General features: G+C 42.4%; 1 protein-coding gene across 6 annotated transcripts in view; it reads left to right on the top strand.

The window, feature by feature from the left end:
* Nucleotides 1-18,913, top strand: part of LOC138743494 (serine/threonine-protein phosphatase 2A 55 kDa regulatory subunit B beta isoform) — a 220,026-nt gene that overhangs the window by 113,804 nt on the left and 87,309 nt on the right. For 5 of the 6 annotated variants that reach the window (XM_069898969.1, XM_069898972.1, XM_069898973.1 and 2 more), the window contains 2 exons: nucleotides 6,697-6,794; nucleotides 16,732-16,897. In XM_069898969.1, coding sequence (XP_069755070.1) covers nucleotides 6,697-6,794; nucleotides 16,732-16,897 — 264 coding nt within the window. Of the gene's footprint in view, nucleotides 1-1,009; nucleotides 1,116-6,696; nucleotides 6,795-16,731; nucleotides 16,898-18,913 lie in introns of those variants that run through there. The other variant, XM_069898970.1, reaches the window with a different exon arrangement.

Genomic DNA, 18,913 nt, shown 5'->3' on the forward strand with positions numbered 1-18,913 from the left:
GGAAGGAAGAGAGATGGCATAATCGAGAATTATAAGATTATGATGGGCTTAGATAAAATAGGCAGCCAGCCTCTTTGTCCTGCAGTAACAATAGCAAATGTTTAAGGTGAGTGGAGGAAGGTTTCAAGGAGATCTCAGAGGTAGGTTTTATACACAGAGGTAGTGGTGCAGACTGGTATAATAGGGACATTCAAAAAAACTCTTAGATGGGCACATGGATGTAAAAACAAAATAGAAGGTTATGGTGTAAGGTAGGGAAGGATTAGATGTCGTGGGATAGGTTTAGGTGGGCACAACATCATGGGCTGAAGGCCCTGTACTGTGCTGTAATGTTCTCTGTTCTAAGTGCAAGCAGCAGTCTTAGTTTGATTTAGACAACACAGACACGTGAGGCGAACATCCTGTTCCTGTGCTGTACTCTTCAATGTTTCATCTAAAGCACAAAATAATTGATTCTTTAAAAAAACTATTGCTTAAAAATAAGTTGAATGAGGTGATTATTTTTGCTACAAACTTTTATCATGCCCTTTGCTACTGGATACCTTGCAGAGTTTGTGTTGTGGCATGAGATGGTGATGGTCTAAACAGGTGGCAGGAGAGGGAGAGCCTTGTGTGTGCTTTAATTTCATATGGTTGCCTCAATTGGCCAACTGTGAATGGGCTGAAAATCACCCCTGCCTGCTTTCTCCTCTCAGTCAACGACAACTGGGAGTTATTAATCATGGTGCAGCAAACAACACCCCCACCACTGGCTCGGTATGTTATGTGATCGAGTCAAGCCAGAAACTCCGATGAAGAAATTCAGTAAGTTATGCACCTTTTCTAATTGCCACAGATTAAGTGGGTAAAATTAATCACATTTGACACCAAAGAAACTTTAAATCTCCTTGTTCAACTTGAAGTACCAAGAATAAGTGGAAGTGATCTCAATTAGTGCACATTGTGACACAAGTTAGTGTAAGTGCTGATTCCCGGTGTGGGTGCCAGCCAGCCAAGCTGATTGGGGCAGCATTTAAAGGGACCATGCAAGTTTTGATGGGTATCAGGAGGGACAGGGCACATGAGGGATCACCAGAGTCAAGTTCAGCCTTTGAGAGTAACTTGGAGCAGAAGCTGTATGTTTTGATTCAACCTGATTCAGTAGTTTAGTGTCACATATAAGGGATACAATCGTAAGCTTTGCTTTGCATGCTCTCTAGGCAAGTCAACCCATACTGAAGTACAACAGGGAGTGGAAAACGTGCAGAGTAACAAAATGCTGGAAGAACTCAATGGGTCAGGCAGCATCTGTGGAAGACAATAGACAGACTGGCCCATTGAGTTCCTCCAGCATTTTGTGTGTTGCTCCAGTTTTCCTGCTGTCATTCTTGTTTGCCAAGAGTGCAGAGCATAGCATTACAGAGAAAATATTCCTTTAAAACAGAGCAAAGGTAGCACCATTTTATGAACGAAAGGTTCAATTAGGAGGCTGATATCAGCGGGGAAGAAATTGGTGGTATACGTATCTTCTGGGGTCATGAAGAAGGCTCGCCAGCAACTATACTTTGTGAGGTACTTGAGGAGATTCAGTATGTCACCGAAAACTCATGTAAACTTCTACAGGTGCACCGTAGAGAGCATTCTGGCTGGTTGCATCACTACCTGGTATGGAGGCGCCAACTTTCAGATCAAGCATAAGCTCCAGAGGGTTTTTAACTCGGTCTGTGACATCACAAGCACCAGACTTCACTCCATCAAGGACATCTTCAAAAAGCAGCCTCTATCCTCAAAGACCCCCACCACCCAGGCCATACCCTCTTCACTCTGCTACCATCAGGAAGGAGGTACAGGAGCCTAAAGACGATCACTCAGCTTCTTCCCCGCTGCCATCAGATTCCTGAATAATCAATGAACCAAAGACACAGCCTTACTTTTTGAGCACGACTATTTTGATATATTATTGTTGTAAGATGGTTCATAATATGAATGTTTCCACTATAACGCTGCTAAAAAAACTGAATTTTGTGACTTGTTCATGACAATAACTTCTGATTCTGAATTCTAATTCTGATTCTGAATAAGAGCTTGGCACAAATTAGATGAGCTGAAGGACCTCTTTCTGTGATGTAGTGTTCCATGGTTCCATAGTTCTATGGTTCTAGTATAAGTGGGTGTATTGGTCATGGTCCTGATTCGCGATTGGTACCAGGCCAACAAAGAGCAACAATGTACTTTCTCCGGAGTTCGGAGGACTACATGCTGATCCAAAAGAAGCATTAAAAAAAATGTCTTCCATAGCTTTGCCTCTGTAGATCTACCATTGGATCAGAGATGAGCAGAAATTTCCACACACAGGCCATTGAACCTTTGAAATTATGTACACACAAGAGTCTTGGAGTTCAAGAGCGGGCTCAATCAAATTTTAGGAAGTAAGAGAATTGAGGGAAATGGGAATAATGCTGCAGTGGTGCAAAGGGGAAAGGTCAGAGCAAGTACAAAGGCTGAATGGCCTACTCTTGCATGTGTTTTTATGTTCCTGTCAACTAGGACATCCCACAACCTATTTCACTCAAATAGGATAATGGTACTTACATTGTTGGCTGTAAAGTGGTTTCAAATGTCCTGAATGTTATAAAACACACAATATCAAAGCAAATTTTCTTGGCCTTCATTCATTTGGAGGCTTTGGATCATGTTTTGTTATCTCTTGAGGTCACGCAAACAACTGTTGCAATTCCCTTTCATTTGTCTATTCCCTCAGCTCAGTTTTCAGTTGCCTTACCTCACGAGACATACAAGAGGGACTAGCTCAGCAGTGTAGGAAGTAGCATCCTGCCTGCACCATCTCTTGAAAGAGTTCTTCTGTTGGTTGTATTTCGCCTTCTTTTCAGCTGCTTACATTTTGACCCAAATCCCTTTGGAAGGTTGCTTTGAAATCTGTCTTCCCTTCTTTTGAACCAATACGGTTGGCACTACCCATCAATTTTCATTGCAATGTGTCATTTCAATTTCCATTTTCATTCTCGTTGCTGTCAAGGCCAGCATTGATTAACATGAATAGTTAGTCTTGAGAAGGTGTTGGCGGAGGGTTAAAGATACCTGACTCTGCAATAAACTGTGAGCCTGTGGTCCGGAAAATGAGGATGTTGATTGATTTGCTTCACAAATCCGTTTTGCCAGTTTTCAAATTGCCACAATTAAACAAGTGTCATGCAGAAATGTCACTTGATCGAGGCTGATTATTCTGCATCTCCCCGTATATGAAACCAGTTTGCTGTGGCTGACACGCAGCTTCCAGAAACAGATGTCTGCTTTGTCTCAGATCTCTCTGATAAATCTGTCAGCAATTCCAGTGGCTTCCACCATACATTCGTGTTTATGGTACTGCTAATTCCCTTCAATATTAGAAATAATTGCTGACGGCGAGGGTAAGAAACCCCCGTCACTACCATTCCCTCAACCCTGCTTCTAAACCCTCTTGCCAATAGGTTAGAAGACTGTTGCCTGCTCCAGGTGGGACCACGTCTCCTTAATAGCTTTTCTGTCTGCTCCCAGCCCGCTCTCCTCTTGTTCATCATTAATTCCAAACCTAATGAGTTGTTGAAAGATTAAGAGAATGTGCTGCATAAGTGTTGCAATCCATATACAAGGTGGTGGTAATTGTTCTCATGACACTAAGTACCCGTATTGGCAATTGCAACATTCAGAGAGTAAATTGAACATGTTGCATTTACATTGGGTGGGGGTTGGTGTTTGTCAATTGCAGTCAGCCTGAAGCTGTTTCCTGGAGTCTATGTATAAACAGGAGCAAGGGGAAGGAGAGGAGCAAAGAGTGATGAAGATCTGCCTCGTGATTAATATCAATTCCTCAAAACCCTGTTTGTGGCCAGGGAGGGCTGCCTCATGTGTATGTTAAGTAATTACGTTGCTAGTCGTTGGGTGTTTTTGTTCCAGTAACTTTCTGACATCCTGCTCCAACTCAGGACCATCTCAGCTCAAAACAGGGCAATGACTTTGAGCAAGTGTCTCAAGCCGAGTTGTTGACTGTCTGTTTCTCTCCATGAATGCTGCAAGCTTCCTATTATTTCCTCAAGACTCCAGCATCTGCATATCTTGTGTTCCTCTTTTGTCTTTGTATCTCTTTGAATATTTAAATTTTAATTTAGAAATGCAGCATGGAAACAGGCCCTTCTAGTCCACTAGCCTGCTCTGACCAAATGCACCCATTAACCGTGTAATTCTGTGGGTCCTTAAAATGTGGGAGGAAAATGGAACTTCCAGAGGAAACCCACACAGTCACGGGGACAATGTACAAACTTGGATTCAAACCTGCGTCACTGACACTGTAATAGCGTTGTGCTAACTGCTGTGCTAACCACACCCCACAATTTTGTCCATCTCCATTTCAAAGAAAAGCCTACAGGTAACTAATTGCCTTTGATAGCAGCTGTTGGCTCTGGAAATCTAGCCTGCCCTCTTCCCCAGGTCACCGATACAATCCCAGTGACAGTCCTTCCCCAGTAACATGAGCATCCTATTTAATTGTAGAAGCATACTGAGACACATCAAGGCAAAAACCCTATGTCCACCTAACCTCTGCCAACCATGAACCACCAATTTCTATGCTAATGCTACCCTTCCCAATTTAAGAAATGCAGCACAGTAACAGGCCCTGCCAACCTATGAGCCCATGCCACCAAATTACACCCAATTGAACTGTAACCCTCGTAAGTTTGAAAGATGGGAAGAAACCAGAGGAAACCCACAAGACACAGGGAGAACGTATAAACTCCTTACAGACAGCACCAGATTCAAACCCTGTAACAGCGTTATACAAACTGCTACGCTAACCATGCCATCTATTTTATTGCCCCACATTCCCATTTCTCGTGTCAAAGGAAGCCATTCAGCCCATTGAGCCTATGATGGCTCTCAGAGCAATCCTATCAACCCCACCTTCCCCTGCACCCTCTTTCTCATGCATCAACTCCTCCCAACCATGAACACCAGGAGCAGCTTGACAACGGCCTGTGAACCTGCTGACCCGCAGGTCTTTTGGAGATGGGAGGAAACCTAGGGGGAGACAAGTGGGGTCACAAAGAAAAACACAGACGATGATGGAGGTCAGGATCAAACCCAGGTTGCTGGAGATTGAGGCAGCAGCACTGCCTGCTGTAATGCTGTTTCAATCAAAGATCGGTGTCACAAAGACATCAACTCACCTTGAGTTCATGCAACTAGCCGTCCCAGTTGTAGAGGTATACAAGTTAACTATTGTAGGCTTCTTTTTACAAAGTATATTACCTGCACATTGTATCTCCCACTTAGAAATAAGAGGCTCATAAAAATTATTTACCTTTAATAACTTTGACAAATAAGATCATATATTTCTGTTATTTATTTCTATTTTTTATTGATTGCAGCTTGAGAGCAGATTTTTGCATAGTTCACTGTGATAATCAGTAAAAATTTAAAAGGAAATTGTATAATGCAGGGATATAAATCTTACCTGAGTGACTGGCAATCGATTTATTAATGTAGGCCCACAAATAGGAGGAAGACCTTATATTCCGTCCTGACTGTCTACAATCAGGCAGTGTTAATATTAATTTCTCCAATTTCCATTTCTCCCCCCCCCCATCTCTCCCTTTCTCTTCCCCTCTGTTTCCCTCCTCCAGCTCCCCATCCTTCCTCTTCTCCTATCGGAGAGCTATCCTTCTTAGCCCACTGTACTCTATCTATCACTTCTCAGCTTCTTTCTCTACTACTCTCCGACTCATATCCACTTATTACCTCCTACCTATTAGCTTGTGCTCCACACATCCACCTTCCTCCTACCTCCTCTTCTCCTCAACCCACCCCTCCCCCCCATCCACCCCATCTTTTTATTCAGGTGTCCCATTTGTTTTCTTCCACATTCCTCACAAAGGGCTCAAGCCGGAAAATCTTTCACTTCCCATAGATGCTACGTGACTTGCTGAGTTTCTCCAGCACTCGATCGACCATTTCTTTTTCTCCCACTGATGCTGCTCAACCCGTTGAGTTCCTCCAGCAGATTGTGTTTGACTTCAGCTTCCAGTGTCTGCAGTCTCCTGGGTGCCTCCGACAATTCACACACACACTGGTTCCAGTGTAGCTTTCAAACTTTTCTATCTGCATTCTTAGCTTGAAACTTGCAGGTTTGGTAAAAAGTAAGGCAAAAAAATGCAACGGTAATAGTAATATTTGACTAAGTCTTAAATATCTAATTTGATCAGTGACATCAAGTTCTCACAAAGACAGAGTAAGATCAATGAAAATTTCTTGATAAAAATGATAGCATGTTATGTCAGATCCAAAAGAGCCTGATGTTTGGGAGTCTTTTCTGCCCCTGGCATGCGATCTCATCTCCCTTCTCGGGCTCTTGCCCTCACTGCACATCTGCTGTGGGTGTCCCGCTGCCGCTGCCAGCTGCTCAGTGGGATTTTTTCTTTTAATTTATTCATATTTTGGGATCTGGAGTCATTGACATTTGTAGCACTTGAGTAGATGGTGGTGAGTTGCAGCTTGAACCCCCAGCAGTACTTCTGGTGCAGGGGAAGGGCCAGCAAAGCAGGGATTTTGTATGGAGCATTCGAAAAATAGAGTCTGAACTGCAGCGAGAGGTTTGGCTGAACTACCTATTTAATGCAAACAAATGCCTTAACTTGCATTTTTGTCTTTGTTTTTATTTTTCAGCTGACATTATTTCTACGGTAGAATTCAACAACACAGGAGAACTTCTCGCAACGGGAGACAAGGGGGGTCGTGTTGTAATATTCCAGAGGGAGCAGGAGGTGAGTTGCACTGAAAAACCAGCATGTCTCTTTTGTTCCTATAGCCTGGATCCTGCTGATTTGCAAGCCGCATGGTTATTGAACTTAAAGCTTCCCTCAGAGTGGTTTGGAAAAATGTATTCGGTATCTGACAAACTAACTTCTCTCTGCTCAGGCTCTTGTGAGGCACATTTTAATATCCTTTTTAATACTGACAGATCTCTTGTAGCTGTCAAATTGAGCATGCCTTCTCTTTCATTAAGCAAGCCTGTGGTTTCTGAAGTGTTCATGCAAAGAAAGTGGGATCAGGAAACCATTAGAATCTGGGTTGGAAAACAGTGAGTTTGAATCTGTTCCAGGAACTTGATTCAAAATATAAACCAATGCTTTCAGGCAGAACCTTAGTGTGAAAACTAAAAATTGAGCCTTTTTTCCCCTGGGGCATCATAAAACATCCCATTTTACTATTTTTAAATGGTTTGCCCCTTGTTTCCTTGCCAATTGCAAGCTCAAAACCAACTCCAAACAACCAAATATCTCATTGTTTATGCATTGCTCTTGCAGAATTTGAGTGAGTATTTTCTGTGGTATAACAAAGATTTCACTAGTTGCAAATCATGTTGGACATCATGAGATTTTTCAAAGTCATGTCAACCCTTTCTCTCTAATTAACTGTTGACTGAGATTGGGCGAGATGTTTTCAATTGTGACAGAGTCCAGGACCGGAGGTCATGGCATCAGAATAAAAGGATGTCCTTTTGGAACAGAGATTTTTTAAAATTTAGACGTACAGCACGGTAACTGGACATTTTGGCCCATGATCCCATGCCACCAAATTTACACCCCGTTAACCTACACTCCCAGTATGTTTTGAATGGTGGGAAGAAACCAGAGCCCCGGAAAAAACCCATACAGACATGGGAAGAACATACAAATTCCTTATAGACAGCGCAGGATTCAAATCACAGTCTGGTCCCGATCTGTGGGGCTGTAAAGATGTTGCACTAACTGCTATGCCAACCATGCCGCCCCGATGAGGAAAAGTTTCTTCAGCTGGAGGGTGATGAATCTGTGGAATTCATTCTCACAGTTGGCTGTGGAGACTCTCGTTGGGTAGATTTTAAGCAGAGGTTGAAAGGTTCTTGGTTAGTAAAGGTGTCAAAAGGTACAGGGGAAAGACAAGAGAATGGGGTTGAGGAAAAAAATGCATCAGTCATGATTCGAATGGTAGAGCAGACTCAATAGCCTAATTCTGTTCTTCCTTCTTATGGAGTCATTGGCTATTTTGTGTGGTACATAATAAAACAGTCAGCCAGCTTGATGGTTGTACATAGCTAAACATGAATTTCAGTCAGGATTTGGACTGGATTGAACCTCTCTAGTCTGGAGCAGACTTCCTATAGTTGGTTTTGGGTGATACATGTTGCAAATGGAGCAGGGTTGGCCAATGTGCTGACTGCTCATAGTTGGGAGACCTAGCAAACAGCTACACAGCCAATTGGTAAATATCACTGGCAATCTGCCTTGGTTAAATCACGTTGACGCCTCGGCCATGAAGGCTCACCAACGTCTCCATTTGTTTTGAAGCTGAAAGAGACTCAACGCATCCCAATGTCCCTTACCAACTTTTACAGATGCATCAATGAAATTATCCTGTCCAGATCCTTTGGACAGGAACAGCCAAAAACCATAAGAAACTGCTCAGTGATTGGACAAACCAAGTTCCCCTCCACCGACAGGGTGCCTCGGGAAAGTATTAAAGGACCCGTCCCACCTCAGTTCACACTTTCTTCTAAACTCCACAACCCTACCCCACCACCATCATGTAGAAGATGCTCGAGTTTGAAAATTTGGACCACTGAATTCAAGGACAATTTCTTCCCCACTGCTGTTAGACTCCTGAATGGAACCCCCATTGGTAAAACAATTCAGCTCTTACATGGTTTTAACTAAACTTTTTTTCTGGAACACATTGCTCTGCACTTTTGTTAAATGTTGCACAACTTTTTGTACTTAAGAATAGGTTGACTTGCCTGGATATTATGCACAACAAATTGTCTCACTGTTATCTTTGTACATGTGCCAATAATCAATTCAATTGAGTTCAGTGTCAGCTTCCCCCACCAGCCAGACCACTGCTTTTAGCTCTTTACTCACAGGTGAAAATGAATGGGTATTTGGACAATGCAACAGAGAAGTTCAAGATTCCAGGTCCTTTATTGCCATGTATATAAATAAACAAAAAGTGTTCACTTTTATTTGCCTGTAAAGACACATAAAGAGATGGCACTAGTCCAGAGCCCCAACCAAGAAGAGAAAGAGAAGCCCTTTAAAGATATTGAGTGTCCATTAGATCCCACCACCTCATCCTAGCTGCACAGCCTCCTGTCTGGTCCAGTGGTGAACCTGAGCTCCGTCAGCCTCCTTGGCCACTGGCTTTGAACCTCTTAGGTGTCTGGGCTGGCTCCATCACAGTGTGGTATGGTTGCTGTAGAGAAATGGATCAGAGGTCAATCCACAGGACCATAAGAGCAGCCAAAAGGATCCCATCAAAGTGATCTACCAGGATCGTTGTCTGAAGAGGACGTGCAAAATCATTGAGGACCCCCTTCCACCCTGCACTCAGCATCTTTCAGCTTCTCCCATCAGGGAAGAGGTACAGGAGTATCAGAGCCAACACCATCAGGCTGAGGAACAGCTTCATCCTACGGAAAATGGGAATGCTGAACAACCAAAGAAACTGCTCACACTAACCATCCGAGACTCTCATATTCATGGAAGAAAGTTTAATTATTTATTTGTACAGATGAATACATGTCCTGCATGTGTATTGTTTGTCTGTATTTGTTCTCTGTCTGGTTGCGTTTAGGTGTTTTGCACTGAGGACCGGAGAACACTGTTTCGTTGGGTTGTACTTGTGCAATCAGATGACAATAAACTCAGCTTGACTTGATAATAAAGGAATCAAAGAAAAAAGACCCTAGAAACCCATTCCCCAAAAATAGCAGACCAGATCTATGCAGGAGGCCATGCTGTGGCATTCCCCCAACCCTAGTAAATCTTTCTTTGGTGATGGAGACCAGACGGACACAATTCTCCAGGTGCAGTCTCACTTGGGGCCTATATAATTCCAACAATACATCTTCAGTTCAAATCCTCTTGCAGAAAAACCAACATGCATCATCTTTTCTATGCTGCATCCAGATATATTCTCTTCTCTATTTTCACTTTTGCAGGAAGCTGAAAGTTCAGCGCTGTGAGACTTTAAGATAAAGAATTCAAAACTGAATGAGTACATGGCTGGAGTGAGAGCCTATTTATTTATTATTTTGACTTGCCAAGCCTTTCTGTATCATTCTTTGGTCTTTGACTTGTGTTTACTGACTTCCTGCTGCCAGCAGTCAAATCAGAGAATAGCCCTGGGCATTTGTGTCACCATCAATCAGCTCACAACATGCACTAATCCTTGTCCTGGAGTTCCATTCTTTGTACCAGAAAACACAAGTGTCACTCTGCAGAAAATGGAAGGTATACCACACAGTGCCTCTCTCCAGGGACAGGAGCTAATAATGTGTTCTCACAAGCGTTTAGGTGGGGGGCTATCCAGAGGGTTTCACAGGCTAGTAAATGGGGGACCTGATCTTTCTGTTCACCACACCTGCTCCTACACATTTAACCTAGCTTCTCCTCTCCCCTTTGCTGATTTGTGTAACATTTATAAGCATCGACAAACTGAAAAGAATGGCTGGTTTGCTTTTATGCCGTCTTTCAAATCTCTGGCTATCGGAGAACAGTGAACAGTGTTCACTGTTGTAAAGCGTGAAATGTCTTGCACAATTTTTTTTATCGACAGGTTCCCACAAGCAACATTGATCACCTTTGAGGAGAAATCGTTGCACAGCCTAAGAACTTCCCTGCTCATCTCAAACAATGTCACACCAGTTTTTATACCCATGTAGGAGACCAAATAGAGGTTCATTTAAAAGTCACATCCGACTCCCTCTGGCCTCGGCCTAGATTCTCTGCACAAGTCTCTCTAGTGGGACAAACCCACAACTTTCTGACTCAAAGCTAAGTCCCACCTAATGAGCAGACAGGGAATGTATGCAGAAGAAGATTGCCGCCCATCTCAGTGGATGCTCCAAGATGTCGCCTTGGATAGAGGTCCTGACAGCTCATCATACCCTGTGGTGTAGCTCCCTTGGACAGGCTCAGATGGAGGTCTGAGAGCGTTGGCACAATCACAGCTGATGGGAAAGCAGAGATATAAGATTGCATTATTCAGACACCATATAGGAGCGCACCTGTCCATGACTGAGCAGCATCTGTGAGGAGAGAAAAAACAAGTTAATCTTTCAGTTCCATGGTCCTTCATCAGAACTGGGTAATGCTATATTTGCATTCTGGCAATGAGGCAGCTGGAAGTGCAACCTTTTGTTTGAGAGTAGCATGTGTTCATTTGAAGGCAGTGTGGGTGGGAATGCACTTCCCTGGAGTAGGCCATTCATATCCTTCTATCTGATTGATGCTTACCTCAATACCATTTAATTAAAATTTAAATTGAGAGATACACCTCAGTAACAGATCCTTCCAGCCCACAAACCCAAGAGGGGGAGGAAGTTCAAGGAAGATGTTCAGGGAATATTTTTTTACAGAAAGCCTCATTGCCAGAATCGAAATACAGCATTCCCCAGTTCTAATGAAGAATCATGGACCTATAAAATTAACTTGGGGTGTTTGAATAATGCAATCTCAAATCTCTGCTTCCCGTGCCTGGAACAGGCTGCCAGGGGTACTGGTGGAAGTAGATACAACAGTAGCATTTAAGAAACTAGATCAGGGGTGGCCAACCTTTTAATTTTTAATTTAGACATATAGCACATTAACAGGACATTTCAGCCCAAGAGTTCATGCTGCCAAATTAACCTACACCGCCTGAACATACTCATGGGCCAAAATGGTCTGTTGACGTGCTGTCTGTCTAAATTAAAAATTAAAAGGTCAGTCACCCCGTGATAGACCAATGAAAATTAAAAGAGATCTATCAAGTACAAGCAGCAGAGTTGTAGCTTGATGGGCCAAAGGCCATGTTCCTGTTCTGTATCAATGTGCTATGATATTATCTGTCGCTCCTAGCATCAGGGAGACATTCCTACTGCCCTTTTCTTGATCTCATCCCTTCATGGCTGAAATATGTGAACAGTGAGGAAGTTGGGGATCCATTTGGTGAGGGATACACACCATCTTGCACATATTACTGCACTGGAATGCTCTCTTTGCAAGTTCTAGGGAATTAAGTTCCAGTCTTTCGAATACACAAATGTGCTGTAAAAGCTCAGCATATCACATAGCATCCGTAGGAAGTAAAGGCAGACAACATTTTTGGCTTGAGCCCTATGTTGGGGATGTCGCATGATTTGCTAAGTTTCTCCAGCAGGTTTGTGTACTGTACTCGACTCCAGTATCTGGAGAGTTTCTTTACCCCCAACCTATCTAAACTCTCGCTATAACTCAAACCTTCCCAGTTCCAGAGGCATCCTGGTGAATCACCTCTGCCCTACTTCCAATTTAGTGTCATCCAGAAAATGAAGTTTCCCAATGCCTTTCTACCATGTCCACCTGAATTGGTGCTTTCAAGAAACAAAACACCTGCGCCCCTGGTCTCTGTCTTTACAACATTCTCCAGGCCCCTACCATTCACTGTGTAAGTCCTGGCCAGATTTGACTTACCAAAGAACATCCCCTCATGCTTGTCAGCATTATGGGTATGAGGTAGGGAAGTTTCAGATTGTTGAATAGGTTTATATGGGTCGGCATAACATCATGGGCTGAAGAGCCTTTACTGTGCTCTAATATTCTACAGTCTGTGTTCTAAATTCCATTCTCCGGTCCATGATGCACCTTCCCAACTGATCTAGCATCCATAGGCAGTAAATGGTAACCAAAGTTTCGGGCCTGGGCCCTTCATCATGAATAAGGGGGAAAAAAGGCCAGATAGCTGAATAAAGTGGGGTGGGGATAGGGGAAGAGGAGAGGAGAGTAGGGAGGATGGGGAAGGGGCAGGAGCACAGGCTAACATGTAAGAGGTCATAGGTGGATACAGGTGGGAGGGTCGAAGAGTAAAATAATCTGAGAAGCGATGGAGGAAGAGGTCAGAGGGTTAAAAAATAGGGTAGCTCTCCTATGGATGCTGTGTGATCTGCTGGGTTCCTCCAACAAATTTGTGTATTGCAGTAGATCTGTAGATGATCATGAGGGAAACGTGAATGTAAATCTTTCACATTCCATCCAGCAATATTGTTCTCCAGGTAGAGATCAGCTTTTGCCACAAGCCTCTGTTTTGAGGGCCAAGATTCTAAACTGGACTCTACTTAATATCATGTGGAACACCTCTTGGCCAAGATTAACCTGCTGGCAGGTTCAGAAGACCTGAGGAGTTTCATCTCTACATTAAGTGGAGGATCCCAAATTGCATGTACTGTTGTTCCCATTTCCTTCTTACAGCAAAAACATCTATCTGATACTGTTGGGTCCCATTTATTTAACTTTTGGGGCATGATATATAGCCTGTGTAACCAATTATGTTGTATCATGCATAACCTCATGTTTATTGTATTTCTCATAGTTCCGGAGCATAGCTTTTCCCATTTTTCATTTTTTATTTTTATGTTTAGATCTTGTTCCCACTTTTGTTTGGATTTACAGCTTATTTCATCGTTCTCTTTCTCTTGCAGTTTGATGTACATGTTTGTTATAAATCTTTTAATTATCATTGTGTCTGTAATCACATATTCAAAGCTGCTTCCTTCTGGTTATCTCAGTCTGCTTCCCACTTTGTACTTTAAGTAGGTTTTCAGTTGGTGGTATGCAAACATTGTACCATGAGTTATTCCATATTTGTACTTCATTTGTTCAAATAATAATAAATTATTTCCCAAGAAACAATTTTCTATTCTTTTAATCCCTTTTCTCTCCCATTCTCTAAAGGAAAGGTTATCTATTGTGAAAGGAATTAGTTGATTTTGTGTCAATAATAATTTTGGTAGTTGGTAATTTATTTTTTTCCTTTCTACGTGAGAAAGTGGAAAAGTATTGGGAAGATCTAAATCAGGTATTAAATAAAATCACAAAAAGTAACATACCAAAAAATCCAGAGATCTTTCTTCTAAGTAATATAAGAAGTAAAGAACTAGGCCTCGATTTGGATGAAGTACAAAAAAAGATTTATTATGATAGCCTTAGCTGTAGCAAAAATATGTATAATATCAACCTGGAAATCAGAAGAGAGCCTGAGAATACAGCAATGGTACATAGAAATGAATAAATGTATTCCATTGGAAAAAATAACATATAATTTAAGAAATAACATCACAGTATTCGAACAAATTTGTGAACTGTACATGGAACACAAAAGAGAGGGCCTACCGTGGACCTCCACCCCCTAAAATGACTGAATGAGAAGAAGATGAAATGAACTGACTCACTGTGTAAAAGTAGATGACACAATTTTCTTGTTTATTTTCATTGTGTGATGACATTGTTTAATGGGTTTATTGCATTGTATATGTTGAATGTTTAGTGGGTAGGGAGGGGGGTGAGAAGGAGGAAGGGAAGGGAGGGGGAAAATGGGGAGAAAATGACATTGTGTATATTCAAGAGGGAAATGTTTGTGTGTATTTTGGTTAATATGGTTCATAGTGTGAAAAATTTAAAAAAAAATTAAAAACACTCCTAACTTGTGATGTTATTATTTTGATTTCCTTAATCTGCTATGGGAGCACCAATACCTCTGAGCGGAAAGCCCTGCAAAGGTAGAGGACGCAGCCCAGGACATCGCAGGCAAAACTCTCCCCACCATCGAGAAAATGTACATGCAATACTGCTGTCGGAGAGCAGCAGCATTATCAAGGTTCCACACCACCCAGGATATGCATTGTTCTCATTGCTGCCATCAGGAAAGACACAAAACTCGTACCACTAGGTTCAGGAACAGCTGCCACCCCTCCACCATCAGGCTCCTAAATAACAAACTCAATTAGAAACTCACTTAAAGACTTTGCGCATTATTTATTATTGAATATTCATATTTTTTCTGGATTGCACAGTCAGTTTGATTACATTTCTTTTTTTCTATACTTATTTTGAGTACGGTTTTTTGCACTACCAATAAGTAGAAATATTGCCTGGCCTGCAGGATAAAGAATGCCATAGTTGTATATGATATCATATACCATATATACGCATAAAAATTGACACTATATAAAAGTTGATTCCCTATTTTGGCCCAAATGTCTGGCATTTTCCATATATCACATTTAAAAGTCGACCCCCACCTATTTTTGGCCCCAGCCGCCCACCCAGTCGGAGATCCCGATGCCTCTACTGTGGACTCTTGCCTGGGCCCCAGCCACCCACCCATCGGAGATTCAAACATCTCGACTGCGGACTCTCGGCTGGGCCCAGCTGCCTGCCCATCTGAGCTCCTGATGGCTCGGCCATGGACTCTTGCCTGGGCCCATCCACCCTCCCATCGGATCTCCCAATATCTTGACCACGGACTCTCGCCCAGGCCCAACCCCAAAGTCTCTTTAGACTAACTTTTGAGTAGTTTTTTAACTTTTCTTAATATATACTTTTTTATATAAATCCCTCGGGAGTCAGTAGGGTGCATGGTGTTCCTTCACAACATCACATGACACCCCACTGAGCTCCCAATATCTCGACCGCAGACTTTTACCTGAGCCCAGCTGTCTGCCCATCAGAGATCCCATTGCCTTGAATGACCCAAGAACTTATTACGGTCAAAAATAGTATCCATGTAATAGTCAACTCCATAAATTTAACATTAAAAAATGGTTTATAAAACTCAACTTTTACATGAGTATATACGGTATGTAATCTGACAATAATTCTGAACTTTGAACTTTGGTTTCATCAGCATCACCACCCTTCCTAACCCAACTTTTAGCACATAGGCTGCTCAGAGTCACTATGCTTAAAAAATGTGAGCTGTTCAAGATGTTGCTGTGGTGTTGGTTATTGATGTCACCGAACATGATTTGCATGGTACGTTAATTGGCCGATGTATTTTCCCCCTGGGTCAGGAGAAATGATGAGAGGGAGAAGGTAATATGCAAGAAGAAAAATAGGTTGAGTATAAATGGGGTCCTGATAGCCTCCTCTACATCAAGCAGACTGGATGAAGACTGACAGATTGTTTTGTGAAGCACATTCACTCTCTCCCCTGCAACAGTAAGGACCTCCCAGTGCTCAATATTTAAAATCTACATATCATTCCCACACCAACATGTCTATCAATGGCCTTGTGCACTTCCAAATTGAATCTACCCACAAATTTGGGACACAACACCAAATATTTCATCTTGGCACTCTCCAACCACACAGCATTAACATCGACTTCTCCAACTTCCATTAAACCCCTCTGTCGAGTCTCTCTCTTTCCAATCCCTCTTTCTTATCCTCCTGTTCCATATTCCCTTGCCTCTCCTATGAGAGAGCTATCCTCTCCCCATCTCTTCTACCCGCCCACCTGTATCCACTTATGTCCTCTCATCTACTGCCCTTCATCCCTCCTCTCCAATCCCACCCTCCCCCACCTTTTTATTCAGGTCCCTGTCTGATTTTTTGCTCGATGAAGGGCCCAATCTCGGAACATTATTTATCCTTTACTTCCTATAGATACTGCATGACCTGCTGAGTTTCTCCAGCACATTTGTGAATAATACTCGACCCCAGTCTCTGCAGACTTTCTTGATTAACTCCTTGATGGCCGTTCTGAATACAGAGAATCCATGCCTTCATTTTGTCTGCCTCGAAAATCTTTCAGAAATTGTACTTGTAAATCTGACATGTTGTGTTAATCAAAATAAAATGCTCCATGTTTGCATCTTCCTTTTGGTACTGTGGATAACCTATTCCTTCTGTTATTTTCCTGCAGAGTAAAAATCAGTCACATCGCAGAGGAGAATACAATGTTTACAGCACTTTCCAGAGCCATGAACCAGAATTTGATTATCTGAAGAGTCTGGAGATTGAAGAGAAGATCAATAAAATTAGGTGGTTACCCCAGCAGAATGCAGCCTACTTCCTTCTCTCAACCAACGGTAGGTTCGAGGAAATTAATGTTCATGATGCATTGTAAATGGAACAAGTATTTTGTCATTAGCTGGTTCCTGGAATATTTACAAAGTAACAAACGGGGCAGCACTGTTGGAGTCGCGGTTGGCACAACACCTCAAGCGATCGGGACTGGGGTTCAAATCCCACGCTGTCTGTAAGGAGACCGTACATTCTTCCAGTGTCTACGTGGGTTTTCCCCGAGGGCTCCGGTTTCCTCCCACCGTTCGAAATGTAGAGGGGGGGGGGGTTGTAGGTTAATTGTGCAGCACAGGTTCATGGTCCGAAATGGCCTGTGACCGTAATATATGTCTAAATTTTAAAAAATAAAAATTATGACTTCACTTGAGGTCCTAAGGATAATTGGGAGGTGTATGTTACTTTTGGATACTGCAGTTTTGTACTTGAAAGATCTGACCCAAAATGTCCACTGACTGAGTTACTCCAGTCCTCATCTGTTACTCCACTCTCCACAGACACTGACTGGCCAACAGAATATTTCCAGTGTTTTCCATTTTTATTTTAGATTGACAGCATCTGCAGTTTTTTGCTCCTGAAGAAAGTCTGTTGGTCTGATGAGAAAGCTCCCAGTGGGTCCACAGTCCATTGTGTTTTTGGAAGGAGTTCTTCATTTGTCCCTGTTTCCTTTGAGCGTTAAGGGCTGGTCATTTAAAACCGAGACACAGAGAATTTTCTTCTCAGTCCATAGTGAATCTCTGTAACTACCCCCCCCCCCCCCCCCCCCAAGTGTGGTGGAGGCCAGATCATTGAATATACAAGGTGGAGATAGATAAATACTTGAAAGATTGGGGAATTGAGAACTGTGGGGATTTGGCTCAGAGGGGTCATCAAGGCCTGGAGCAGATCAATCAAGATAATTTTGAATGGCAGGAGAGGTTTGAGGGGCTCGGTGATCTGTCCCTGTTCATATTTTCTTCAAGTAACTCAGCTCCGATATTTGAATCCTTTTTGTGCTGGATTCACCCACCAGAAGAACTACTTTCTCAGGGGGGTAAAAATATGATCATCCTCATTGGAAAATCCCAACAGCTCACTTTCCCTGGCTCCCTTGAATCTCACTGGGGTCTCATTTCCTTTACTTCATTTAAACTCGCTCATCTTCCGAAAAAGAGACCAATCATTTTTTTAGTGTGTGTATATATATACCAGTTTCAGTTTGCATAGCAGTTACCGTGCCAACAACCCGGGTTTGAATCATTGCTCACTGTAAGGAGTTTGTACATTCTCCCCTGACCTGCAATAGAGTTTTCTCCAGGTGCTCCAGTTTCCTCCGACATTCCAAAAACTTATGGGGTTAATTGGTGCAATTGTACGTCGTGTGTTTCATGGGCTAGAAGGGACTTCTACTGTGCTGTATCATTATAAAAAAGTAAAGCTTGTTGTGATATTAACAGGAGCACACAAAAGTTCAGAAATTCTGCCAGTCTAGTGTCACTGAAGTCCAGTGCCTCTCAGATTATTACTGCATCTAGTTTACTGATTCTTTAACATTTTAAATGCATGCATCAAATAAACTGCCATGATGGAACTTGCATTTTGGGACCTTGTTCTGCTCCCACCCTTAATGCTTGGAATCAGAGTTTTCTATAATTTGGGAATCAGCAAGGCAAAAGATTCTCAGCTCAGTCTGCTGTAGTGAAGTTATTCCTGAGGGGCTGTCAAAAACTTGTCACTTTCAATTCACTACATCACACAAAATGAATCTTTTCTCAAATCACAGTCTGAAGATTTAAGTCAGATTACCAAACCTTTGAGGGTTTTCCTGAAGATTTTGGGGATTAGAGATTAATCCCTTGGAGGATTTAATGAGCAAACCCTGGGAAATGAATTGCATTTGATTTGGTTGTACTGATGCTCAGAAGGTAAACAGGAGGTCTGCAGATACTTGGGTTGAGTGCAGTACACAAGTGCTGGAGATATTCAGCAGGTCACAAAACATCTGTAGGAAGTAAAAGGCAGTCGACATTCCAGACCTGAGCCCT

Source organism: Narcine bancroftii, chromosome 9 (assembly GCF_036971445.1).
Source record: "Narcine bancroftii isolate sNarBan1 chromosome 9, sNarBan1.hap1, whole genome shotgun sequence".
NCBI lineage: Eukaryota > Metazoa > Chordata > Chondrichthyes > Torpediniformes > Narcinidae > Narcine > Narcine bancroftii.